This window comes from Colias philodice, chromosome 19 (assembly GCF_061535455.1).
Source record: "Colias philodice isolate Cphi_HAF_F1 chromosome 19, ilColPhil1 Martin Lab GWU primary, whole genome shotgun sequence".
In the NCBI taxonomy this organism is placed as follows: domain Eukaryota; kingdom Metazoa; phylum Arthropoda; class Insecta; order Lepidoptera; family Pieridae; genus Colias; species Colias philodice.
Window position 1 is genome coordinate 11251305 of NC_143104.1, and position 27702 is coordinate 11279006.

The window sequence follows — 27702 nt, forward strand, 5'->3', positions numbered from 1 at the left end:
ATAAAAGGTAGCCTATGTTCTTTCTCAGGGTCTAAAGATTATCTGTGCCAAATTTCATCAAAATCGGTCCAGTACCTAGTTTATGCGTGAAAACCATACATACATACATACATACATACAAACCTTTCCTCTTTATAATATTAGTATAGATAAAATATGGTTTTCAAACACAGGTTTACATTTAAACCATATAAATCTTATCATTTAAATCTCAGTTCAAAAGTATTTACAGTACTGATCATTCCACAATATTAGTACAATTACAAATAAATAAAAAACACCAAAATCAGGATTATCTTTATTTCTGACATTGTAAATACATGGGAACTTTCATTATGCTCTTCTTCATTTTCACTTTCCCTACTGCCATCACCTGTGTAAATCATTTCATCGATTAATTCAATTCACCTTTAAAAACAAAACGAAGAAGGGTATGTAATAGCAGCTCTATATAATTCCACACAGAGAGAACACATTTTTGACTGACAGGCTACCGTCTCCTACCACCCGATTTGTTTTTGATTGTGTATGACCGTGAATTGACCTCTATTTGGATGCGATGGGGGAAGCGCGCCTGCGGTACGCCTGCGGTACGCCCGCGGCGCAACGGTGGCGTGCCGCCTCGACGCCTGTCCAAAATTCTTTCATACAAAATGTATAAGAAGGACGTGGTGCAAAACAGATTCAAGAGGTGCGCTTATGGCACGCCCGCGCCCGCGCCGCTTGTGTTTGACCCGCGCCTAAACCATTTTTCTTTTTAAATACCAGAGACATCACTCTAAAAATCGAAATCTGACATCTAGAATCGAATGCATCGATTACTTGTGAATAAAAATCATCGTAAATTAATAAATGCGTTGTGTTTTTTTAATTATGTATTATAATGCTATCGTTACAAATTTTTTGGCGAACAATAGTATGACGGGGCAAGTGTTAAACAAAAGATAGACGCATAGAGGTATCGGTACATCAGACGCAGCGTCAGGCCGACAGGTCGCCGTGGTCGAACAGGTCCTGGTCGTAGAGCGCGGCGCGCACGGTGCGGCCCCCGAAGTAGCGCCCCTCCAGCGTCAGGCCGACAGGTCGCCGTGGTCGAACAGGTCCTGGTCGTAGAGCGCGGCGCGCACGGTGCGGCCCCCGAAGTAGCGCCCCTCCAGCGTCAGGCCGACAGGTCGCCGTGGTCGAACAGGTCCTGGTCGTAGAGCGCGGCGCGCACGGTGCGGCCCCCGAAGTAGCGCCCCTCCAGCGTCAGGCCGACAGGTCGCCGTGGTCGAACAGGTCCTGGTCGTAGAGCGCGGCGCGCACGGTGCGGCCCCCGAAGTAGCGCCCCTCCAGCGTCAGGCCGACAGGTCGCCGTGGTCGAACAGGTCCTGGTCGTAGAGCGCGGCGCGCACGGTGCGGCCCCCGAAGTAGCGCCCCTCCAGCGTCAGGCCGACAGGTCGCCGTGGTCGAACAGGTCCTGGTCGTAGAGCGCGGCGCGCACGGTGCGGCCCCCGAAGTAGCGCCCCTCCAGCGTCAGGCCGACAGGTCGCCGTGGTCGAACAGGTCCTGGTCGTAGAGCGCGGCGCGCACGGTGCGGCCCCCGAAGTAGCGCCCCTCCAGCGTCAGGCCGACAGGTCGCCGTGGTCGAACAGGTCCTGGTCGTAGAGCGCGGCGCGCACGGTGCGGCCCCCGAAGTAGCGCCCCTCCAGCGTCAGGCCGACAGGTCGCCGTGGTCGAACAGGTCCTGGTCGTAGAGCGCGGCGCGCACGGTGCGGCCCCCGAAGTAGCGCCCCTCCAGCGTCAGGCCGACAGGTCGCCGTGGTCGAACAGGTCCTGGTCGTAGAGCGCGGCGCGCACGGTGCGGCCCCCGAAGTAGCGCCCCTCCAGCGTCAGGCCGACAGGTCGCCGTGGTCGAACAGGTCCTGGTCGTAGAGCGCGGCGCGCACGGTGCGGCCCCCGAAGTAGCGCCCCTCCAGCGTCAGGCCGACAGGTCGCCGTGGTCGAACAGGTCCTGGTCGTAGAGCGCGGCGCGCACGGTGCGGCCCCCGAAGTAGCGCCCCTCCAGCGTCAGGCCGACAGGTCGCCGTGGTCGAACAGGTCCTGGTCGTAGAGCGCGGCGCGCACGGTGCGGCCCCCGAAGTAGCGCCCCTCCAGCGCCGCCGCCGCCGCCGCCGCCTCTGGGGACGCACCACATGTTCCCATTATATTACACAAAATACCAATACGCTCATATAGTAAGATAATTCACACGCTCGGGACTCGCTAAGAGATCGCTTTCGGATTACTGAGGGCCGAGACGAACGTCAAAACGCAAAGGGATAGAAACCGCTATCGATGCTAATTGACATGAGCGTATGATGTTTCGCTAAGGATTAAGTCACCCTACCGACGACGACGACCACGAACATAGTCGAAATTTAACAAAATTGTGCAAAACACAATTAAAATAAAATTTTAAAATTTCCTGTCGTTCTGGTGATAAGTCGGTGGAAGTTAACATTAAATTCGCAAAGCATGCTGCAGTAGTGCTGTAATTTTGGTATGTTGTTTGGATCAGTTAGGGTGATGTAAATCTCAATTTGCAACTTCGAATAAGTTGTGTTCACTGCTCACCACGTGATAAACTGCGAAAATTTTGGACTTTTTTCACTTTTTGCTCTACAAGTCATAAACTATATTTAGTAACTAACATTCACTACATAAATAAAGCTAATTAAATTTGCAAATATTTAAGCTTAACCGCAGCTCTCTTAACCTAATAAAAACTAAGCTGTGGCCCTTCAAAGATGGTCCGATTTTTCCCGAAAATTTGAAATTTTTAGTTTTGCTCCCGTTTGAAGCAAAATTTTGGCAAAACCGCTCGTTCTATGAGAAGATCGTAAAATAAAGTTGTAGTACATTTAATTTTCTTTTATTAGATCAAAGTCTGTGAGACAAATAGTTCACTCACAAAATATGAAAAACAAAAAGATGGTAGAAATAGATTTTTAAATAATTGAAACAGAAGGCATATAAAATCATAAAAAGGATAATACTTTTTCATTTGCAGGCTAGATAAATCAACAAAAGTACAAAATTTGGTAAAGTAAAAAATAAAATTGTTTATAGATAGAGATTTGTGGAAGATTTGTCAATAATCAGCGATAGCAGTTTCTAGTTATTTAATTCGTCTGCCATTTGTCTCGGCCTGCTGGTATCCTTAATGTACCGTCACCGTAAATATTTAATAACGTTTTGTACGATGGAAAGATAGCGGTTAAGTTTTAAATTATAACGTTTTCTGTATGTAATTAGAGATTCTATATTTTTTTTCGATTTTCGATATAATAATTATATTACACTATCGATTATGGATTTAATAATATTATAGGTGTTTTTATTTTCAAAATCAACGGGTTCGATTCCCAGCTAGAACCATTATGATGCAGGGTGAATTCCCAAGTTCCCTTACCGTCGGGCTCGGCGAACTCGACGAAGATCTTGACGTGCGCGCGCGCCGGGTCGTCGGCCTCGCTCTGCCGCTCGTTGTAGATGACGACGCGCCGCACGCGGCCCCACTTGCCGCACTCGTCGCGGATCTCGTGGTGCAGCGCGTCGTCCACCTCGCGCGGCGACACCATGTTGCGCAGCAGCAGCGTGCGCGACGCGCGCCGCCGCATCAGGCGCTGCATCACCAGGTGCCGCGCCGACTGCCCCGAGATGGACAGCGACTCCTGCTGCTGCAGCGTGTCCGGCGAGCTGTCCAGCAGCTTGCGCTGCAGCGCCGCCTGCCCGCCGTCGGCGTCGGGCGGGGGCGCGGGCGGGCCGGGCGCGGGCGGGCCGGGCGCGGGCGGGCCGGGCGCCGGGATCACCACGCCGGGCGGCGGGAGCGCGGCGGGCAGCGCGGGCAGCGCCACGGGCAGCGCGGCGGCCAGCGTGGGCAGCGCGGCCGCGGGCGGCACGCCGAGCGCGTTGAGCTTGGTGAGCCCGAGCGCCACGGCGTTGCTGGCGACGGCGTCCATGGCCTGGATCTTGGCGGTGGCGGCGGCGGCGGCCACGGCGGCCGCGGTGGGCATGGCGCACGTGGCGGGCGGGCCCAGCAGCGCGTTGGGCGGCGTGATGGCGCGCCCCACGCGCAGGTACTGCCCTGCGAGCGGCCCCGAGTGAGAACGGCGGTCCACGTAAAATAACAGTGTCAGAAGTGAAACTTCTATCGCAAAATACGAATTTAATTTATGAAGTGGAGGATCCTTAATGAAATAAATAAATAAAGATTCAAAGATACCGAAATCCTAGCCTCACTCCGTGACGTGACGGTTTTGCCGCGACGCGACCTTGAAATTTTACTCTAGAGGCGCTTAAAGAAGTTTCACTTCAAAACCAATAATAATCGACACGAGTGACGTCAGCGCATCGGGCCTCACCTCCGAGGTCGAACAGGTTCATGGAGGCGATGGCCTCGAGCGCGGCCGGCAGCGTGGCGTACTCGATGAAGCCGTAGCCCTTGTGCTTGTGCGCCGACGTGCCGTGCGCCAGCTTGCAGTACGTGATCGGCCCGAACGCCTCGAACACGCTGCAACACACAGAGGCGTTACGTTCCGTGACGCTCTACGAACGAGCCCAAACTCGATAAAGTTGAGTCAATTAATTACTGAGTTCCTATGGCCACGTTCCGATTCCATCATCAAATATCCGAATCAATTTTTTATGGGACTAATTCGAAACTATTCCGCATGAATCAAAATAAGAATCACTCAAATCGGTTCAGAAACCTTGGCGCAATCGGTGTACATAGATAAAAAAATATACCGGCTGAATTGAGAACCTCCTCCTTTTGTTTGAAGTCGGTTAAAAAGGAAAAAAATAAATCGTGAAACTTATATTTTAGAGCTTTTTGTATGTATATATTATGTATGTGGGCGTTCGATATGCGGGGCTCACTTCTTAATGTCGTCCTCGGTGAGCTCGGGGTGCACGGAGGCCACGTAGATGCGGTTGTACTGCTTGGCCTCCTCCTGGATCTCGTCGATGACGGCCTGCGCCTGCGGCATGTTGGACGGCCGCCCCACCACCTTGATGTTCCTGCAAGCCGACCGACCGTTGCGAGCGAGCCCGGAACGGATCAAACAGGTTATCAAGGAAATGGTGACTGATTTGTATTGGAACTCGTGTCGCGCTTTTCTGACGATATTTACCTCGATTTAATCATTATGGAAAATATATAAAGCGCGAACGCTCGCTTAGTATGAGACTGTGTACGTTTGTCATTGTGACGTAATTGCGATTCAGAAAAATCTGTGTTGTGCTAAGTAAAAGTGACTGATAAGAAACAGAGAATGCATAAGAATGCGCATAATCTGAGTGTTTTAAAATATGAGTGGCGCGCCTGCCCCGCCCACCCTTCAAACCTCTTTTTCTGTTCTGAGATACGAGTAGTCTAACATCCAAGACGTTACACTATTAACTTGACGGTTCACCAAAAAATATTTGTTTTGGTAAAATAAGATAAATAAAATAAATAAAGCCTTTATTCATTCCTTTACTTATATCTAATTACAAATTTTATTTGTTGTTAGTGTGGTTAGTATTAACATTATTCATATTTTTCTGTAACAATTCTATTTTTAAATATTAAATTAAGGGCCGATTTTTCAATCCCGAGATAAACAGTCTAATAACTACCCCTCGAATAGATTTATTCAATTATTTATCTAACTCATAACGGGTCGCCTATTTTTCAATCGTGATTTATTTGATGAATAACTATCTGACCAAATATTTCCATATTGGCAGCTCTGCTTTCGGAGTGGCGAAACAAACATATTAAATTAGTCAGGTTAGAGCGGGATAGAGTCAAATCTTGCAATTTGTCAACTTAACCGTCATTATGACTCACGTCAGGAGTGCATTTTAAGTTTGTCTTGTATTGCTCTTGTCTTCTATGATTGTTGATTGTTGTTTTGATTCGAGTAAAGAGTTTGGTTAAATTTGTGTTTCAATTTATATATTTTACGATGGAAACGACATACTTAAAGGCAGCGTTCGGCAAATTTTCAATGGCATGATCATCAGTACTATCAAAAACATCAATTTCAATATGATTTTAATTGATAATAATTATATAGAAAAAGGTTTAATTGTTAATAATTCTACGCTCTATGTTATGACATACGAAAATATCCCAAATTTGACGCGTCAGTTGTCAACTCAAACGCCTAACCGTCGAATAGCGCGCTATCTGGCCGTTGGAGCGGCAAATAGATTTATTCCTCAAATAACGTAGTTATTCGATAGATAAGTCCTATTCGTCTATTGAAAAATTGAATATTTTGTTAACTGAAGAATAAAGTCTATCTAGCTGTTTATCTGGGCATTGAAAAATCGGCCCTTAGTGTTAGTAAATTAGAAAGATAGTATGTAATTAAATATAATAAGGACCGCTTTTTGCGGTAAAAGCCTCCTCCAATTTCTTCCACTCATCCCTGTTCTTAGCTAATCTAGTATAAAGGGCACCTGCGTGATTTTTTATATCATCACTCCATCGTGTGATTGGTCTCCCTCTTTTACGCTTTTTATATAAAGGTGTCCAATTTAAATTTATTTCTTTCTTTCTTTCTTTCATTCAATTTATTACCGAATGTGACCATCTGTCATCTCTCAATCTACACAGGTGACCTGCCCATTTCCACTATATTCCACTATTAATATTCCACATTTCCACTATATATACATTTATTAAATCTGTAGAAGGGTCAATTCTGTACATTGAAAATATTGAAAAAATAAATAGCAGGGGGTGTTACTGGATCGATACCAAACCCATATGTGATTAAAAAATTTTTTGTCTGTCTGTCTGTCTGTATGTGAAGACATCACGTGAAAACTAACGGTTCGATTTCGATGAAACTTGGTATAATTATACCTTATTATCCTGGGCGTAAAATAGGATACTTTTTATCCTGGAAAAATACGTAGAAAAAAAACAAACTTAATTTTTCAGTTTTATCCATAGACGTTGTTCTGTAGGACCGCGAACACACGTTGGGTATTATTATAGGCCTAGCCGTATTTGGGTAACCGTCTGTGAAGTTGTTGAAAACATAATTATAAACAATGTCTAAAAGTTCCCCATCATTCCCCTGTAAGCTAAAAATTTTATTCACGGTCAAAGGTCAAAAAAAATGAGTTTTTCACGATTTTCAGCAAAACGGTAAGCTTTATCATAAAGTACCTGAGGCAAAGATTGTAGATCATAAAATTGTCTATAAAAAATGTATCAATACTTTTTTTCTTACGAGCCACCGTTTCTGAGATACTTATAACGATTCAAAAAGTTATAAAAGTTGTTATCGTCATAATATGCATGAGTACGCCACGTATATACATCTAGAGTTGTAACTTATACAGTAGAACCTCGGATAACTTAAATCTCGGTAACATAAAAACCTCTGTAACTTCAAAAAATAATATGTTCCCTTCCCATCAGAGCTCAAAGCCTCTTTAACTTAAAATACGCAACCTCTATATCTTAAATAAATAATCTCTGTATTGGCCCTTAGTAACTAAAAGAAATGTTTCCACAACCTCTATAACATAAAATTGTTTGTCAATGAGGTGAAGATGTTGACTTACATGTAATACTGCTCGAACGCCAACTGAAAAAACTATTTTTTTCTTAAAACCAGGAAAAGCTCAGCATCAATCAAATATATTATATTCATCAAAAAGTTTATTTACTTTAGTTAAGTGTAAAGATCATGTACTATTTTTACACGCAATAACTGGCTGTGATACGACATCTGCATTTTACAGGACGGGTAAAACAGCAGTTTTCAAAATGTTTGAAAAACAAGATTTAATTAAATGTGCTGAAGTTTTTAAAAAGAGTAATTCAACTCAACAAGAAGTTATTACCAATGGCATCTGCTTTCTTTTTTCTATGTACGGAGCTCCTAAAAAAAACTACCTGTTTAGATAAGCATCGATATGCATGTTTCGTTAAAAACACTAAACATAAAAAAACAAGTTCAACTCGCTTGTCTTCCTCTAACCTCAGTTGCTGCTCACCAACATCCTTTTCGAGTATATTACCAAGTTCAAGTGTGGCTTGGTTATGATCAGCTAGACCCTACAGACTGGGGTTGGAAGTTGGTCAACAATAATATATTAGAGCCAGTTCAAACTTTACTTCCACCTGCGCCGGAAAAACTGCTGAACACTATTTTTTGCAACTGCAAAAAGGGATGCAGTGCTAAATGTGATTGCAAAATGTCGGACTGTCTTGTTTTGACATGCACAAATTGTCAAGGCCGGTCGTGCTCTAATATTGAATCACAAACAATGGAGGATTCGTTTGACTCCAACGAAGTATCATGCGATACATCGCTATTGACGCAATTTACTTGCATCCAAAATGAAGATGAAGAAGAAGCAGAAGAAGAACAAGAAGAAGAACAAGAAGAAGATCAAGAAGAACAAGAATTTGAAACTTACGAATAAGACGAATAGACTTCAACACTTTTTTTTTTTCATTTACATCGCTTTTATCTTTCCCAATCTTTGAAAATTTCCGTTATTTCGCAATAGGAATAACATTAAACAGGATTACAACTGACCCGTGGAGTAGGCCTACTGGGGAAACCACGTTAAAAAACGCGCGAAGTACACTACCTCATAGGTGGCGTGGAAACGTGTGCATATTATGACGATAACAACTTTTATAACTTTTTGAATCGTTATATCTCAGAAACGGTGGCTCGTAAGAAAAAAAGTATTGATACATTTGTTATAGATAATTTTATGATCTACAATCTTTGCCTGAGGTACTTTATGATAAAACTTACCGTTTTGCTGAAAATCGCGAAAAACTCATTTTTTTGACCTTTGACCGTGAATAATATTTTTAGCTTACAGGGGAATGATGGGGAACTTTTAGACATTGTTTATAATTATGTTTTCAACAACTTCACAGAAATTCAGCCTGTTGGGACTTTATGTACCACCGAATGTTTAAATTGACCGGGCTATTAGCTTTTAGTGGAATTGGTAGTTGTCGTTTGAAAATCTCTTCATATTATAAATTTTTATTCCATGTTTGCTTGACTCTTCTTTAAATTTCTTTTTCGTTGCATAGCTTAAATGAGATAAGATGTCCGAGGTAAATATAGTCTTCAACATATTCAATGGGAGATTCATTTAATGTGACTTGTAATTGGTGGCTGTTTGTTATAATTTTGGTTATTTCCTGATTTATATTCAAACCTGCTTTTTTACTATATTTATTTAGCGATTCTATAATTGTTTGCAATTCCTTAACAATTTCTGACAACAAATCTTTATCGTCTGAAAGTCTGAGGTGCGATAAATATCTTCCGACCATATGACTCCCAATTTAGCTGGCTGAAGATATATTCCAGTACTGATATAAAGATTTTTGCTGAAGTTTTTTCCTTATAAGCGGAAGCTAAATAAAAGCGGTACGAGCGAGAGGTCTCTCAACAATAAATTGTCCTTGTCAAACGTTTTGCCAACTCAACACATCATTGATGTTTGTAGAAATGGTAGCTAGGGCGACCATTAATTTTGTGTGACTGTGCGAATTATTTCGGTAAAAAATGTTTTAATTTAAGATTTAAAAGCGTAACCCTCAAATACGTAAGATATTACGTACAGACACACAAAAAGTGCATAAAACTGTATTATACAACAATGTATGAAAAACAAATCAGTATTATTTTATTCATTTCAGTCCGATACGTCCAGTGGTTTGGGCTGTGCGTTGATAGATCACTATATCAGTCACCTTTAAGTTTTATATATATAGATAGATTATCCTTTATTTAGCTAACATTATTTTTAGGAAACATAACTTTATATCGAAACTTGTTTTCCGAGCATACTCATAAAGCAAAGATAGATGGAAAGAGGGGACTCACCGGCCGCCGAGCATGACGCCGTTCATCTGCTCGAGACTGAGCTGCGCCGCCTCGGGGATCTCGTACTCGACGAAGGCGAAGCCCTTGTGCTTCTGCGTCACCGGGTCCCACGACATGTTGATGGACTTGATGGGCCCGAACGGCAGGAACGCTTGCCGGATCGTGTCCTCCTTCAGCTCGAACGAGATGGAGCCCACGTACACCCTGCGGACGGCGCGAGTCAGCGCGACTGGCGGCGCCGCACGGGGCCGCGCGGGGCCGCACGGGGCCGCACGGGGCCGCGCGGGGCCGCGCGACGCCACACGACGCTCAGATCTTTTCAGCTGTTGGACTCATAGACTCGACCCTTAACGGGGAATCTCCAGATATCGCTCTCATCACGTATTCAATGACGATACTAAAATGCACTCGCGTCGAAGCGGACGCGAGGAGCCTCGGTATTTATAAAATAAACTATAGGTAATTTAATAATATAAAATAATTCGATATCCATCTAAAATAATATCATAAAGAGGAAACATTTGTATGTTTGTATCGGCTCAAAAGTACTGAACGGATTCGAATGAAACCTTCCATTAATATCGTCAGTATATGTATACCTAATAGGTTATCATCAGAATAACACATGTGAAGTCCCGTGTCCCCTTACCCCACGTAAGGGGCAGATGCATTATACATCTGTTTCACTGATCGATTTTTCTTTTTAGGGACAAGTAGGTTATCAGCCTTCTGTGTCCTACCAGACCGAGACATTTTTTTTTCTTCGTCTCCACCGGGAATCGAACCCAGGACCTCTCGGTGCTACGCTCACGCGTCAACCACTGTACCGAGGAGGCGGTTAGAATAACACATGATTTACAGAAATAATTGATTTCTCCTGCGGATGAAACCGCCCGGCATAGCTCGTCATATATTAAAGAAAAAAATAGTCACGTCTGCTCGAGTCGGTGAATGACCGGAAGGATTAAAATGATTTTAGGTCCATTGGATTTTTCTCTGGTTAAGTAACTTTTTTTTTCAAAAGATTAGCCCAGCTTTGCGGGTCGATTAGCTAGTCGGGTGGGGGAGGGACACTCGCCTGCACATGAGCGCGAGCGCCTGCTGGCGCTGCACCTGCGTGCGCTGCGAGGCCATCTGCTGCTGCTGGTGCGCCAGCGTTTGCTTCATGAGCACCATCTTGATGCTCTGCTCCATGGCGTACTTCTTGGCGCGCGCCACCGCGTCGGCCTGCTCCGAGCCGAGGCGCGGCAGCGAGCCGCCCAGGATCGCCGGCAGCGTGGACCACTTGGCGCCCGGCCCTGCGACCACCGCGCCGTTAGGTACATACCAGTGGCGTGCATTCCATAAAGACATAAAGACACTGCCTACCCTACCATTTACCAAACTCTGATCAATATTTAATATGCATAAATGAAATTCACAGCGTCATTAAATTTTATTAATTGCGCAATGTAGTTATGAAATAAAAATATATTTCAAATATATTTTAGATCCATCTATCGGTATTTTGGTAGCATTATTATCTAATTTCTATAACACCGGCTCGGCTCAAGTCACTATTCATGCGCTGCACTAGCGCCGCCACAGGACCAAGTACGTCACGGGACGGCAAAGACACAAACTATCCATGTCTAAGTTTTTATATGTGTGCTCTGCGTGTCTACGCATATTTTATATGTGTGCATGCCTATAAACACGGCACACTGATGTAATAAAACCACGCACACAAACACACAAGGTAGGCAGTGTCTTTTTACGAAGATATACGAATTAGGTACGAACCGAATTCGGAACTACATCGAAAGTCGAAACTGAAGTTGAATATGCGACCAATTTAAGAAGTGTGATAATGTATACAATTTTGTAGCGGTAAAGACCATCTGCAAATAGTATCATTATTCGTTTGTTTTGTTTTGGAAATAACAAACGTTTACTTTGAGGTTAAATTTGTTTTTTGAGAAAATTAATAATGTTTACTACGACAATTTGCAAGTGAAGTGTTTTGAGAGTAACTAAATAGATTATGTATATCATCAGTGTATTTTGTAAGATAATAAGGCATACCTAATTTAACGAAAAATTCTTATTTTTGTTTTATGAATAAACTTTTATCAATCAGAGAGTGATAGGAAAAAGGCCGATCTATAAATGGATCTATACCGGAATTTGTAATACACAAAGGTAAAGTTAATCATTAATTACATAATATAGAATACTAGTTAGGATATCATACCTACTTTGACAATTATTTTATAGATAATATGACCTATGTTCGTGATATGTTTTCCATTATTTTGCGGAAATACTATGTATCTCCAATCAAATATCAGTACTGCAATATGAAATATTAGTTTTTATGACTTATTATCATTGCAATATTTCTGCCTACCCTGTCCAAAAACTCTGTGCACGCCCCTGGTACATACACAAAAACTTCCCACTTAACGTGCGATGCGGCTCACTCACTTCTGCATATCGAAGGAGCGCATCCACGAGACTCCTGAACGGTCGTCGCGGTCGCGGTGCTATCGGTCGTGAGAGCGGCGTTCACACAAGTCGTCGTGTAGTAATTCTTATCTCGTTTATCACGTGGTCAATAGGCCACGATCAATAATTTTTCACACAAAAAAAATCACAGTAGGAAGAAACACATAAGAAAAGGAGAAGAATGTGATAAAAATGAAAGGAAATAAATTACAGTCGATTCGAGTTCGGGGAGTGGGAGGGGGGAACTTTTGAGTGTAAAAAATGTTTTATCTCGATTTCCGACAAAACTAAAAGTCTGGAAAAAGTTATATGACAAAATTATAGGTAATAAAAAGATCTACAACTTATGTGTAATTTATTTGATTTAAAATATTATTTTCATTCGCAGACATTCGCAAGGTAATCAAAACCTACAGGGTACTAATTCCTGTGAACAAAGTGTCTTGAAATTTGGTACTAAGCAATGTCTTATAACGCAGATATAGGTATAATTGCGAAAAAAAAAGATTTTTTAATTACAACATAAAAAATAATAGGTTTGTTCGAGTCCGACTGGCACTTTTTTTTTATTGATAATAGGGAAGCGCATGACCACAATCTCGCCTGATTTTAAGCTGAGATGTGGTCTAAGGTGGAAGGTACCTGTTCACTCTACGCTTCATGTAAAATATCTCTAATTTTTACTAAACACAAAATGTATTTTTCTGAATGTTCGAGTCAGAACGTCCTCTATCTACAGTTACCGTATTATCCATTCATATTTTAACGTCATACCCTGTACGTAACCAAAGATTTGAACTTTTTCCTGAGTACGAGGTTGCGGGGTGATATTGGGATACTAAAATTCGTTAAAATAGTTTTATTTCCTTATTTCCATACCCTTGTCTCACCTGTGTATACGTCTCCAACTTGGTTCAGATCGTACACCGGCGCAGTGAGAAAACCTGAAAATTTAGAGTGAAAGATTAATCAAAGTAAAGAAAATCCTATCCGAAAATTGGGGGCTGGATCGCACCCGGGCGCACCGGGCGCACCACCACAAAATTAAAACATATAAATATTATTTATAACGGTAAATAATATGTATTTATAATATTATTTACAACGGGAAATAATATTTATATTCTTTAATTTTATGATCGACGATCCATGTGATCTTCATATTTATTGTGTTTCATTCTCAGTTTCAATATCGGAAGCGAACAATTAAGATGGGGCGGTCTGCATGACCTGTTTCGTTAGGTATGTTTATGAAATAATATAATGAAGCAGTTTCCATAATTTAGGGCGCGAGTGCGCCGCCGCCAGCAGACGGGCGTCGCACGGTACAATACCGACTACCGTAAGCACACCGCGAGCCGCGAGCCCGCGCCGCCCCGCGCCGCGCCGACCTAACTTATATCTAGCCTGGAACAGAAAGCAGAACGGATCACTGTGGTCGGTCGCGCGCCGCCGACGGGACGGGCCCTCGCATCGCACGCTTGCGATCTGTTATGTTCCGAGACTGTATGCATTATTGCATACAGCCATCCCTCTAACTATCCCGTCAGCACATTCCTTTCCCGCCATATTCCTTATGCATCGCTTATCCATCCGATCCCAGCAGTCTACTTCCAACATCCTAAGAGCTCGGTTGCCGGCAAACCCATATAAATCCGTGTATTAACCACATATAAGTCTGTGTATTAATCATAGTGTTGTAACTTAGTTTTAAATAATAAATTCTTTTTTTTTAAAAAAGAGGTTTATTTCACCTCCCATAACATTTTGGTGGCAGCGGTGGGATACGGAAATTCCAGTGCCGGGCAACCCTAGACTCGCTCCGTATTCCACGTTCCTACAGTCTGAAAATTGTTAAGTGCAAAAAGTTAAGTTCAAAAGTGTGCATAAGTGCTGAACCGGAAGGTTCCAGGTGCATAAGTGTGTGTGTTCAAGTGTATCAGCCGGAAGGCGCAAATCAATAAAGCGCAAATCTACATATAGAATATATTATATTGAATGCCCGTCTGATTTCTGCTGCGTCGGAGTGCTACAGGCGCTCCTCATCCCTGCGCGTGTCCTGAAAGTGGTCCTGCCTGTTCCTGTCTGCAAGTAGCGTCGTATCCCGTGTCGAGAGGGTTCCCGAAGATCGAAGACTAAATATAAGTGTTCTAAGAGATATCTATGATGTACCGGATGTTTGTTATCACAACGATTATCGTCGCTGCTCATGCACTGTAAGTCGCTTGTTATTGCTTAGCTGTATATCAACATAGTAAGAGAGCCCGTGTATAATTTATGATTTTTCTATGTGCCGTTATTTTGTACAGATTGATTTAAATTAAAATTGTTCCGCTTCATTTTTAAATATTAAAATATTATGTCAAAATCGCGGGTTGACGATAGTAAATTGTTCATTCCCGTTCCGGAAGAAATTCCTAGCGATAGTGAATCTGTAAAATCTCCCGTGGGCTCACCACGAATTGACAGACAAGCCGCAGCCGCATTAGCTATGGCTGAACTAGATATTAATATTCTTTTTAAATTCATTAAACCCTATGATGGGAATAGGGAAACTTTAAATTCATTTATTGTCAATTGCAATAACGCATACGAATATGCATCCGATAAGCAGAAACCTATATTGTTCAAATACATTTTAAGTCAGTTGAGCGGTAGAGCGGAAGTAGCTTGTTCAATTAAAGAATTCGGGACATGGGAGCAATTAAAAGAATTCTTAAAAACGCAGTTCAGTCAACGCAAACATTATTCTCATCTTTTAACTGAACTGCAAGAAAGCAGGCAGGGTTCACAGGAGACCGTTAGTCAGTATGCATTGCGAGTCGAGACCAATCTTTCTCAACTCCTTACCGAGATATCATTATCCACCACGAAGGCTAAAGAACTTCCGGGTCGAACAGCAGCGATGGAGGATTTAGCCCTCCATCACTTCTTAATGGGGCTACACCCTAGGATTTCCAATATCGTAAGATGTAGATCACCCAAAAATCTTAACGAGGCAGTGAACCTCGCAATCTCGGAAGAACGTATTCAACAAACACTTTATAAACGCCCTCAAGGTGATCAGAAGCCTAACAATCACAATAACGACAATAGGCCAAGGTCAATCAAACCTCAAAATGGTCCTTATCCTAATCAATTCCGCGGAGCTAGATTTAGCGGCCCTCCGCAAAATTCTCAGCCTATATGCCGTTATTGCAAACTCCCTGGTCATGATATCTCGCAATGCAAAAGGCGCGAATTCAATAATAATCGATTTAGAGCACAGCACCATCCTACACCCAGAGTAACATATGTAGCACAATCCGATCCTGTAGGTCAGGACGAAATTGACGCATCCTATGGTCACGATGACTCGTCACCAGACCCTTTAAACGAATAAGGGTCTCGCCTCAGTGTCGCACGAGACTAGTATCCAAAGTCGACACAATTCCTATTTCAAAATCCAAGGTCATGCAACAGGGTAACCAGCCCCAAACTGACGGCCTTACCAAATTCGGCTCGACAGCCAATCCTTCAAAATCCAAGGTCATGCAACAGGGTAACCAGCCCCAAACTGACGGCCTTATCAAATTCGGCTTGACAGCCAATTCTTCGAAATCCAAGGTCATGCAACAGGGTAACCAGCCCCAAACTGACGGCCTTATCAAATTCGGCTTGACAGCCAATCCTTCGAAATCCAAGGTCATGCAACAGGGTAACCAGCCCCAAACTGACGACCTTACTATATCAGGCTCGACAAGCCACCCTCCAAATTCCAAGGTTAATCGGAAGAATAACCAATCCCGGGTTGTAAAGCCACAAGTCCCAACGTTAACGACATCTATAGTAACCAAAGATGTCGATCGTGAAGTTTATGAAATCAACTTAGACACATCCAAAAGGCTATTGCCGCATGTCCTATTAGAGTCTCCAGTTTCCGATATTCCATTGTCTTTATTAGTAGATTCTGGTTCCGCTATTTGTCTTATCAAGCAATCTAGTATTATTAAATATCCTAATTTGACTAAGGAACCGATTAACCTCAAGGGCATTGACCCTGGCGATGAACCAACGTTGACGGAAGGTCACTTCTTACTCGGTCTTAAATTAGTTCATAATAAATCAGTAAAATTCAAATTCCATGTTATTAAGGAAATTAATTTACCGTATGACGGAATAATTGGTACAGATTTCTTAACAGCTTTTGGTTGTAAAATTGATTATATTCATGACACCTTAAGGATAGGTAACTTAGATATCGAATTGCATTTTGTTGATCCTTGTTTTATTATTCCTGCTCGGACCGAAACTGTGATTGAGTGTTCAGTCCGCAATGCCCATCTTAAAGAAGGTGTGATTGTAGACCAACACCTTTCTGAAAATCTACTAATTTCCAATTGTATAGTCAAGGTCAAAGAAAATAATCGCGTAAACCTGACGGTTGCCAATATTTCAGAATCCCCTATTACGGTAAAATCTAATTTAAATCTCGATATAGTTCCTTTAAATCTTACTGCATTTCAAGTAAACAATAATAATTATCATAGTGTATCTAAACGAATTCAAGAAATAATTAAATCCTTAAAATTAGACCATTTGAACGACGAGGAATATAATTCCCTCACAGAACTTTGTTCTCAGTATGCAGATATTTTCCATCTCCCAGATGATAAGCTAAGCCACACCACAGCCATAGAGCACAAGATTCAAACTAGTACCGATGTCCCAATTCATACTAAATCTTATCGTTTTCCCGAATGTCATAAAAAGGAAGTAGAAACACAAATACAGAAAATGTTAACTCAAAATATTATTGAACCGTCTTGTTCTCCATGGAGCTCACCCATATGGGTGGTGCCTAAAAAGGCAAATTCTCAAGGTCAGCCACAATGGAGAGTTGTAATCGATTATCGAAAGCTGAACGATATAACAATCGGTGAAACTTATCCAATTCCACAAATCAATGAAATTCTTGATCAATTAGGTAAAAGTAAATATTTCTCTACTCTTGATTTGTGCTCTGGTTTCCATCAAATTCTTATGTCTCCTTCAGATGCTCAGAAAACAGCATTTTCCGTCCCTCAGGGACATTTCCAATTCAATCGAATGCCTTTCGGGCTGAAAAACGCCCCATCTACCTTTCAAAGGCTAATGAATAACTGCCTCTCTGGATTACAAGGCAGCCGTTGTTTTGTCTATCTCGACGATATCGTCACTTACTCCTACGACTTAGCAACGCATATCAATAACCTCCGAGCTGTATTCGACAGACTCAGGTCCTTTAATTTAAAACTCCAGCCCGATAAATGTCAATTCTTACGAAAGGAAGTTACATACTTAGGGCATGTGATTGGGGAAGATGGTGTCAAACCCAATCCAGATAAAACTAAATCCGTGACCGGATTTCCTATTCCGAAAAATCCGAAGGACATCAAATCATTTCTAGGCTTAGTGTCTTATTATCGTCGCTTCATTCCCCATTTCGCAAAATTAGCAAAGCCCCTCACCAGCCTTCTCAAAAAGGACGTTCCTTTCAAATGGGAAAATGAACAAATGCTAGCTTTTGAATCCTTAAAAGATAAACTCGTAAATGCTCCTATTTTAGCTTATCCAGATTTTTCACGGCCATTCCTATTAACATGTGACGCTTCAAATTTCGCCATCTCTGCCATCCTGTCCCAAGGTCCAATTGGACAGGATCGTCCAATTGCATTCGCCTCACGCAGTTTGAACAAGGCCGAGTGTAATTATAGCGTCACAGAAAAAGAATGTCTAGCAATCATTTTCGGAACAAAGACCTTCAGACCGTATATCTACGGTCATCGTTTCACAATCATTACCGATCACAAGCCGCTGCAATGGCTTTTCAATTGTAAGGATCCAGGTTCCCGCCTAGTTCGTTGGCGTCTCAAACTTGAGGAATTCGAGTATGAAATTCAGTATAAAAAGGGCAAATTTAATGTAAATGCCGATGCCCTATCTAGATATCCTGTTAATCCCGTCCTTCCTGAAAATGACGTAGATTCAAATCAACCTAACGACGGATCCCACATTGATGCGTTAGATAAAGACCTCATGGACCTCCTTGTTTCACCTCCATCGTTTCAATTAGACAATATTAGTCCGGGTTTTCCCGAATTTGAACTGCCAAGCCCATTAGAGCCTAACCGAAACTTACCTGACCAAACAGTAGAACCACAACCTTCTACGAGCTGGCAAAATCCTGAAACCTTACCTGCAGTCATTCTAAATCCTGAAAACCCTGAAGACTTACCTGCTGTTATCCTTGACTCCGAAAATCCTGAAACCTTACCTGGTGGTATCCTTGATCCTGAAATCCCTGTAACCTTACCTGCTACATCACCGAATCCGGAAAGTGCAGAATCACCTGAAATTGTAACAGATGAAACCTATAATAAATTTCTAAAATCACCACCTAGACAATATAATACACACATCAAAGAACATAACGAAACCTTATTAAAATCAATACAAAAGTTAATCGTAATACCAACCTCTATAGACATGGATGAATCCATGCCATATGCCTGCGATGTCCTCAACAATTGCCCAAATCCTGAACGTGAAGAATTCCTTAAGTTAGAAAGAACACTGTGTTCATTCTTACCGCTAGTAATCGATACCAAGACATACATTTTCTTATTTACAAAGGTTCACCATTTTGACGATCATTCCTATCCAGATATCTTCAAGGCTCTTAAATATTTGCGTGATCAAGTAATGATGACATATCCGACTGTTAATGAAATTGCTATTTCCGATTTTAAGAATCCATTCGATAAGCATTCTTTTGTTAAAATATATAATATGTTAACTTATCTCTTTGACGGAACAAATATCATAATTCATATATACAGGAATAATATAATTTATCCAGCCCTTAGTGAAATTCCGAAGATTTTAAAAGAAAATCATGACCTACCAATTGCGGGACATTTAGGTTGCTCAAGAACGCTGAATCGAATTAAAGAAAAGTATTATTGGAAAAACATGGGCTCTGACGTTGAAAATTACATCAAAAACTGTCAACTGTGTCAGGCTAATAAGGCCCTACGTAAAACAAATAGAGCGCCAATGGTTATAACGTCGACGTCAACATCACCGTTTGAAAGGTTAGCAATTGATATAGTAGGTCCCTTACCGGAGTCCGGCTCCGCCAAATATAAATTTATCCTCACCATGCAGGATGACCTAACGAAGTTTTCATTAGCTTATCCATTGCGTAGTAACACAGCCGAGGAATCAAGCGAATGCCTCGTTCATTTTATTTCCCTATTTGGAATACCAAAACATATACTTACTGACCAAGGGACTAACTTCACTGCAGATTTATTTAAAAGGACCTGCGAATTTCTTAAAATCAAGCAACTCTGGTCATCCCCTTATCACCCTCAAACGCAAGGCGCGTTAGAAAGGTCTCATTCTACGCTAAAAGAATATTTAAAATCTTATGTAAACGAAAATCAAGATAATTGGCCGCGTTATGTATTCACTTCAATGTTAGCATATAACTCCGCCGTACATTCCACAACTCATTATTCACCGTATGAATTATTATTTGGCCATAAACCTCATATCCCTAGCTCTATATACGATAGTTCAAATACTACTTACCCGGAATACGTAAAAATGCTACAGCATAGAATGAAACATTCGAGAGATAAAGCTCTAGAATTTATCAACAAATCTAAAATAAATTCCAAAAATTATTATGATACACACACTCGGGTTGTTCAATATAAGGTAGGCGATTACGTTTTATTAAAAAATCATTTAAGGCTGCGAAAAGCCCTATCACCAATATGGAAAGGTCCTTACAAAGTTGTGAAAATTAATGGAAATCATACACTAACATTATTGATAAATAGGCGCCATGTAACCCATCACTATGATGAGGTCAAGCTAGCTAATTGCCCTGGCGACGCCTAAATTATAAACTGTATTATCTTAATTATATCTTAGTTATACCAAAATATATTGTTTTATTATTATGTGTAATTTAATTAATGTGCGTGATGCATAAACGTACTTTATACCTAGTTCTCTTCATCCCATATATTAATATAATTATCATAGATAAATACTAGATTTAATCATAAATATTATATCTACACTCTATTTCCAGTGCAATGGCTCATGGTCACCCCGAATATGTACATCGAATCAACTCCAGTTCCGGTGTTTACTTTGACCCGATTGGGAAATTAAATATAAATGTAGGCTATTTAGATATAGTAACTCCTTTAGATATATCTTATATAAATCCGCATATAGCGAATATTAACTCGTTTTTAAGCACATTACGTTTCATATGTTACAAAATCCAGGCTCATTATCCTAATAACACTGAATGTAGTTATATACTAGAACCTCTCAAAACCCGATATAATGACATAGTATCGGAGTATTCTTCTTTTTCTCACTTGATCAGTAGTAAGTTCAAACGAGGGGCTTGGTTTGCTGGTATTGGCACACTCTCCAAAACAATATTTGGCACTTTAGACGAAAATGATGCAGTAAAATATGATAACGCTATACAAGCTGTACAAAATAACGAGAAAAAACTGAGTTCATTACTAAAAGAAAATATCTTAGTCACATCTTCTACCTTTTCTAAATTCAATTCAACATTATATGATATAAAAAGTAATGAGGCCAGTCTCGCAGAAGCTATCGACAAACTCTCTTCTCAATTTCAGAATTTTTCAAATCTTTCAATTAACTTAAATATTAAATCGAAAATTGATAATATATTAGCTCGTCTCGAAGCGTCAATGCTGACGATATCATTCCGATTAGAAGACATAACAAATGCCATCCTATTCAGTACACAAAACATTTTACATCCGGCTATATTAACTCCCACGCAACTGTACCAAGAGCTTGTCGATAACTATAGACACATACCTGTAGATCGTAAGTTACCTTTAAGTATAGAATTAAATAATATACATTTGTTATTAAACATCTCTAAAGTTATTTGCTATAGTTCTAATAACAAGATCATTTTTGTATTACGAATTCCGTTAGTTGCCATACAAGATTATAAATTATTTCATTGTTTAGCCTTACCTACTCCGCATAATGGAGATAAATCTAATTCCTTTAGTTATGTAATTCCTAGTATTAAGTACATCGCAATAACCACTGATAATTCATTATACTGTACATTAGATTCTATCAAATATTGCACCGTTATAAACCCAAATGAGTTCATATGTGACGTCACGAGTGTATACTCAACAACTTCAAATCCTCGGTGCGAAAGTGAACTATTAACAAATGTCGTAAGCGCCCTACCAGTCCAGTGTCATACAGATTTTATATTCGGAAATGTAACAATTTGGGAACCTATTTCTAATTATAACTGGATTTACGTGCAATTCCCAAAAGATAAATTATTTGTAGAATGCCGCAATAGAAATAATGTAATATTAACCATTTCAGGAACGGGTATCCTGAATATCCCAAATGATTGTGTAGCTCATAATAAAAATATTCGGCTTATACCTAAGTTCAAAGACATGTTTTTAAATGTAACGCCTGCTAATTCCGACTTTAATATAATTAATGACTCATGCTGTAATAATATAAGTAATTTTAAAACTGAAAGGAATAATGAGCCTCCTATGCATTTAAAGGATATTAATTTGGACATTTTTACAGTAAAATCAAAACGTAAATTTGAAACGATTTCGGACGACATAGACGAAATCATTAACCAACATCAAATAATTAAATATGAGACCCATTATTCTATAATTTTAATTCTAGTAATAAGTATAATAATTATTTTTCTATTTTATAAATTAGCTTTATACTTAAAAACCGGTAACTGTTCTCGTTTCCTTCACACACCGCCCGAACCTGAAAACATTCCGATACCAAATATCCAAGAAACCCCTCCGAGAAAATCCGTTTCATTAGAGAGTTCAACCCCTTTACCTAAGTCCGGACCTAGCACCAGAATTAATTATTAATTTCGTATTTTTCTTTAGTTCCGCTCCAAATCTAAACTACGTAATGTTTTAACCCCGTAGTTTAGACTACCCCCGGGAGGTGTTATGTTCCGAGACTGTATGCATTATTGCATACAGCCATCCCTCTAACTATCCCGTCAGCACATTCCTTTCCCGCCATATTCCTTATGCATCGCTTATCCATCCGATCCCAGCAGTCTACTTCCAACATCCTAAGAGCTCGGTTGCCGGCAAACCCATATAAATCCGTGTATTAACCACATATAAGTCTGTGTATTAATCATAGTGTTGTAACTTAGTTTTAAATAATAAATTCTTTTTTTTTAAAAAAGAGGTTTATTTCACCTCCCATAACAGATCCATTATTTTTATGGGGTTCCGTGCCCGAATCTATTCTTCGTTCACGTTCACAACCGTGAAATCTTAAAAGAATCATCGACTTAGTATACTTGAATGAAAATTCAACTGTAACATGATTATAAGAACAAAGTGCTTATCTGTCATAGTCAACGGCATAATGGCTCACTATTCATTTTAACGTCGTCTCATCTGTAAGGGGATAACGAGGTGGTTTGCAACAGGCGTGGGTCCGCCGCCGCCGCCGCGCCTGCAACAGCGAGCACAGGCCGGGCCGTTAGAGGGCGAGAGCAAAGTGCGGCAAGCGCACGTGGCCGAGGGCACACTCACCGTCTCCGAGCGCCGGCTCCGCGCCCGCCGCGCCGCCCGCGCCCGCCGCGCTCGCCTCCATGCCCTGCAACTGCATCGTGTTACTCATTAGCCCCTGTCCAGCCACACTTGTTTACTTTACATTTCAATTCTCAAAACATTGTATTTTTTACAATTAATTTTCTCGAAATATCTTAATAAATTATTTTTTGCTTAAAAGCATGCATGGTCACTAGCAGACTGAGATGGAATGTCTCTTGATGGTGAAACAATGATTGTTATGAGTGAACTAACTCAACTTATATAGGGTAGTGGACATATAATTATATTTCTTATGAAAATAGATAAAAAAGTGTTCTATTATATATGAAATAATGCTTAATCTCTTAATATTATGTTGTTACACAAATGTCAAACCAAATTGATGACTAATAATTCATAGTACTAGGTGTTTCTAATTATATGTTCATCACTGTATATCTCAGTGTATGAGAATATCACTTTACTCTTTTTACAAATCATACTATAATAGGGGCATTTCACGCGAAGCGGACACAGATTTTTGGGTCAGGTTTCCGATTTCGGTTATATTTTAGTATGTTACACCTGTATATATCCTCGGTATGTATACGAAATATTTTTGCATTTAGAAGCTTAGTTTTCAAAATACAGGTCTTTGAAGATGTCAGCAAGCGCGAGGCATGCATGACTTTGTATGTAATTATCAGTTCAAAAAAGGATTTTTTTAATAAATTGATGACTGAATAATAACCCACATTATAAAACCTTTTTATTCTCATATTTTTGATTTCGAATTTATTATTAAATTCCTAAGAAAAATTAAAAAATATTTTTCTTTGTAATTTTTTACAAACTTAGCATATTTTAAAAATTTTTTAAGATCATTAAATAAATGGCTTATATTATGCTTAAACTACATGCCAAGTTCTAGAGTGGTCATCGCAGAAGTTTCGAAGCTACATGTATTATAATTGCGAAACGCGGCAATATCCCCATACTAGCCCTAGTTGGTTAGCGCGACATTCTGCAGTGGGGATGCAGATATATGGGGATATTGCCGCGCTTCGCCATTATAATACATGTAGCTTCGAAACTTCTGCGATGACCACTCTAGAACTTGGCATGTAGTTTAAGCATAATATAAGCCATTTATTTAATGATCTTAAAAAATTTTAAAAATATGCTAAGTTCGTAAAAAATTACAAAGAAAAATATTTTTTAATTTTTCTTAGGAATTTAAAAATAAATTCGATATCAAAAATATGAGAATAAAAAGGTTTTTAATGGGGGTTATTATTCAGTCATCTATTTATTAAAAAATCCTTTTCTTTAACTGATAATTACATTCAAAGTCATGCATGCCTCGCGCTTGCTGACATCTTCAAAGACCTGTATTTTGAAAACTAAGCTTCTAAATGCAAAAATATTTCGTATACATACCGAGGATATATACAGGTGTAACATACTAAAATATAACCGAAATCGGAAACCTGACCCAAAAATCTGTGTCCGCTTCGCGTGAAATGCCCCAATAATTATATACAAATACTAGCGGCCCGCCCCGGCTTCGCCCGTGGTACATATGAAAAATAGATGTTGGCCGATTCTCAGACTTACCCGATATGCACAGAAAATTTCATGAGAATCGGTCCACCCGTTTCGGAGGAGTATGCAGACTAACATTGTGACACGAGAATTTTATATATAAGAAGATAATAATATTTACTATCGGAACTCTTGCTTTTGCAGCTTTTTACCAGATTTCAAAAGAAAAGAAACAGTCTTTGTTCATTGAAACTGACAGATGTTAATTAAATCAAAAATTAAGTAACAATCTTAAAATAATTGTAGGAGAAATAATTATATTACTATTGATTATTATGTGTCTAGAAACTTCTAAAGGATGTTATGAAAACATAAACATTCAATAATAAATATTTATTTATTATTTATCAATATTATTACTTGTTTTCATTGAGAAGTAAAATATATACTTAAACTATAACTGTATCTGCTTTTTAAAATCTTTAATTGGTACAAAATTCTCTAATACTTATGTAACTTAAATACTCTCTATACTTGTTTTACAGTTTCAATGATTTTAATTTAACATTTTTGCTGTGGAATTTTGACAGATTAATTGTTATTGATGCCATATCGGCCAGACAGATATATTTATTTCTCCATCCCCACCGGGAATAAACCCAAGACCCCTAGTTTCTACTCAAATGCATCAACCACTGTACCAAGCAGGCGGTCAACATTGCTTGGTAAATTTTCATTAATTGATTCTTTCCAAATGACTCAATACATAGCAGTTTACATTATAGTCTTTGATTATCAACAGTGTCAAACCTCCTTTTTTTTGAAGTTGGTTAAAAACTTCTTAAAGTTATATATATATAGAGGTTGGAGGCTCCTTTTACCTTAGCTTAGCTTTTTTTTTAACGTTGGGAAATGCTTTTACGCATCCCCCTCGGCAGTTTTACTGTCCAAGGGGGTATGTGGGACTCGCTGCAAAGCCATACCCACTAAAACCCAACGGTGGCCGTCTATCACCCTGAACGCCGGGGGTTAACAGCCAGGCCTTATACCCCCGCCGTCTGTGTGGCGACTGCCGCGTCTTGGCGACCCTCCGAGGCCCGGGAGCGTGTAATGGGCGCCGATATTAGACAATATCGCCATTCCATTCCGGACTTATCCACCTTACGCCACGGGGGGATCTGGTTTCCTTGTCGCGAGCATAACCTTAGCTTAGGTAACAGTGAGGTATATCAAGGAGGTTATACTAACCTTTATCCTAGTGTGATTACATATTTTACATTTAGACTATTTCAATATTTTTGGCTAAAGTTACTAACCTTTGGAGGTTAAATGAAGTTTATGGTATTTTTTGTCAAGCAAATGTGGGTAATTTCTCATTTTAGATTAATTAAAACAACAAAGCGCAAAACATTTATGATCACTTACCAATTCCATATTTTATACAGTTTACAACTAGTTCATAACACAATAGAATAATAATTGATGCCTACAAATAAATCCAGATTTATTTATTTAATTGCATTACGCATTGCTTAACAACACTTGTTCTTTATATTATAATTTAAATATAATATATTGGTAGGTATTGAAAACTATGATTCTAGAAATGTTCAATGCTTTCGTTGGAAATTTTCGTTTTTCAAAACTGTTAAGTGTTAACTATTGTGGTAATAAGAGGCAAATGACAAATCCCAAATCGTTTTTGTAGAATTTAGAAACACTCAAACCGCAAACGCCGTTTACGAAAGATGACACTGACAATTACTGACAATGACAAATGACACTGCGAGTTTCCGAGTTACGTAGTATTTGTATTCTCTTTGTTTCCGAGTTCCATAGGTAGTTTTCCTTTTTCCCAAAGAGGTTATTCCGGGTTATTCTATTAAACTAGACAGTGCACCAAAAATATTTGTTTTGATAAAATGTGATATATTTGTTTATAAAAACCTAGGGTTACTTTTTCCATAAAAGCGGAAGCAAAGCAAAAACCACGCAAAAACGGTCCGAGCGAGATGATTCCCAACGGTAAATGGTCCTAAGTCCTTGTCTTACGTTTGACAACTCAATAATCAACCAATCATCGACGTGTAGAAACTAGAAATGGTAGATATGGTAACTTCAGAGGAATAGGTTTATTGCTCTGAGAGGGTAACCATGAATTTTGTTTGACTTGGCAACATCTCACGAATTCTGTATCGGTAAAAAATATTTAAATTATAGACTTAAAAACGAAATCCACGAGCACGTAAGAGATAAGGCTACGATAAAAACTATATTATTCAGCAACCAGCTATGAATGAAAATTATAACATAAGGCCGGCCACATACCTTTTTCCTGATACGATTTCCTGATCCGTTTTCCGAAACCGGGCCTCCGAACGCAGTAAATTCATACAAAAGTAATTGCATGTCACACACATTCGATAACTTTCCATACGGTTTTTTCTCCGTCCGTTCTTTCCGAATGCAAGCCCATGCATCCGGAATTCCTGACGCGGACGGAAAAAAAGCCAAAAACCTTTCTGGATATTATGCTCGTAATTTAGCTCTTTTTACATAATGCTGGCCCTCCGTTAATCTTTGTGTGTTTAGTGGATGTATCCAGTAACGACGACGCTTTTTCTTTTTCTGAGAAAGTAAAAATGCGAATCTAGCAAGGAGGAAATCGTAGTCGAAATTCATGCTTCTTCCAAACGTGTGCACTCCACTGAAGCTACTCCAAGACTAATCTCGGTTTTCCCAATGGAACAAAACGCATGCGTGTGGTAGTCGTACGGAATTTTTCATGATACGGTTTCCGAATCAGGAAAACTGATGTATGTGGCCGGCTTAAGGGGTTTTACACTTTTACGGTACCATATACATAGGTACACTATGTTTTAGTTACTTTTACATAAATTAGGTAGCGTATCATCAATATAATATCTACTGGACATTTACCCGCTCGCTGTTCAAACAATTTGTCCCATAATTTGTTAAGCCATGGTCACCTAGTTAGAAAGAGACAAGTTGGAATGAAAAACGCTTGCACTTGTACCAGTTTTTGCGCCATTTAATCTAAAAGACCAAATTAAGATTTCAATATGCCTAAGCGTTCAAGTTAT

The 27702-nt window shown here is 40.0% G+C and overlaps 1 protein-coding gene across 2 annotated transcripts; it reads right to left on the minus strand.

Annotated features, from left to right (window-relative positions):
- Positions 1-1908: 1908 nt before the first annotated feature.
- Positions 1909-26362, minus strand: hfp (Poly(U)-binding-splicing factor hfp). 2 transcript variants are annotated; one of them, XM_089707220.1, is made up of 9 exons: positions 26024-26362; positions 23054-23123; positions 13274-13327; positions 10975-11194; positions 9897-10100; positions 4903-5043; positions 4386-4534; positions 3434-4108; positions 1909-2159 (listed from the first exon to the last, which is right to left on the minus strand). In XM_089707220.1, exons 1-9 carry the CDS (start codon positions 26030-26032, stop codon positions 2050-2052), a joined length of 1632 nt encoding a protein of 543 aa, XP_089563346.1. In that variant the 5' UTR covers positions 26033-26362; the 3' UTR covers positions 1909-2049. The 2 variants fall into 2 exon arrangements, with proteins under 2 accessions (XP_089563346.1, XP_089563347.1); XM_089707221.1 differs by lacking the exon at positions 26024-26362 and adding an exon at positions 22893-22973 and having other exon boundaries at positions 23054-23101.
- Between the last annotated feature and the right edge of the window lie 1340 nt (positions 26363-27702).

Excerpts from the sequence above, each read along its gene's own strand:
- hfp (XM_089707220.1), bottom strand. Across the intron at positions 13,328-23,053 it reads GGAGCCGGCGCTCGGAGACG|GTTTTCTCACTGCGCCGGTG; the intron begins GTGAGTGTGCCC and ends CTAAATTTTCAG. Across the intron at positions 4,109-4,385 it reads GAACCTGTTCGACCTCGGAG|GGCAGTACCTGCGCGTGGGG; the intron begins GTGAGGCCCGAT and ends GGCCGCTCGCAG.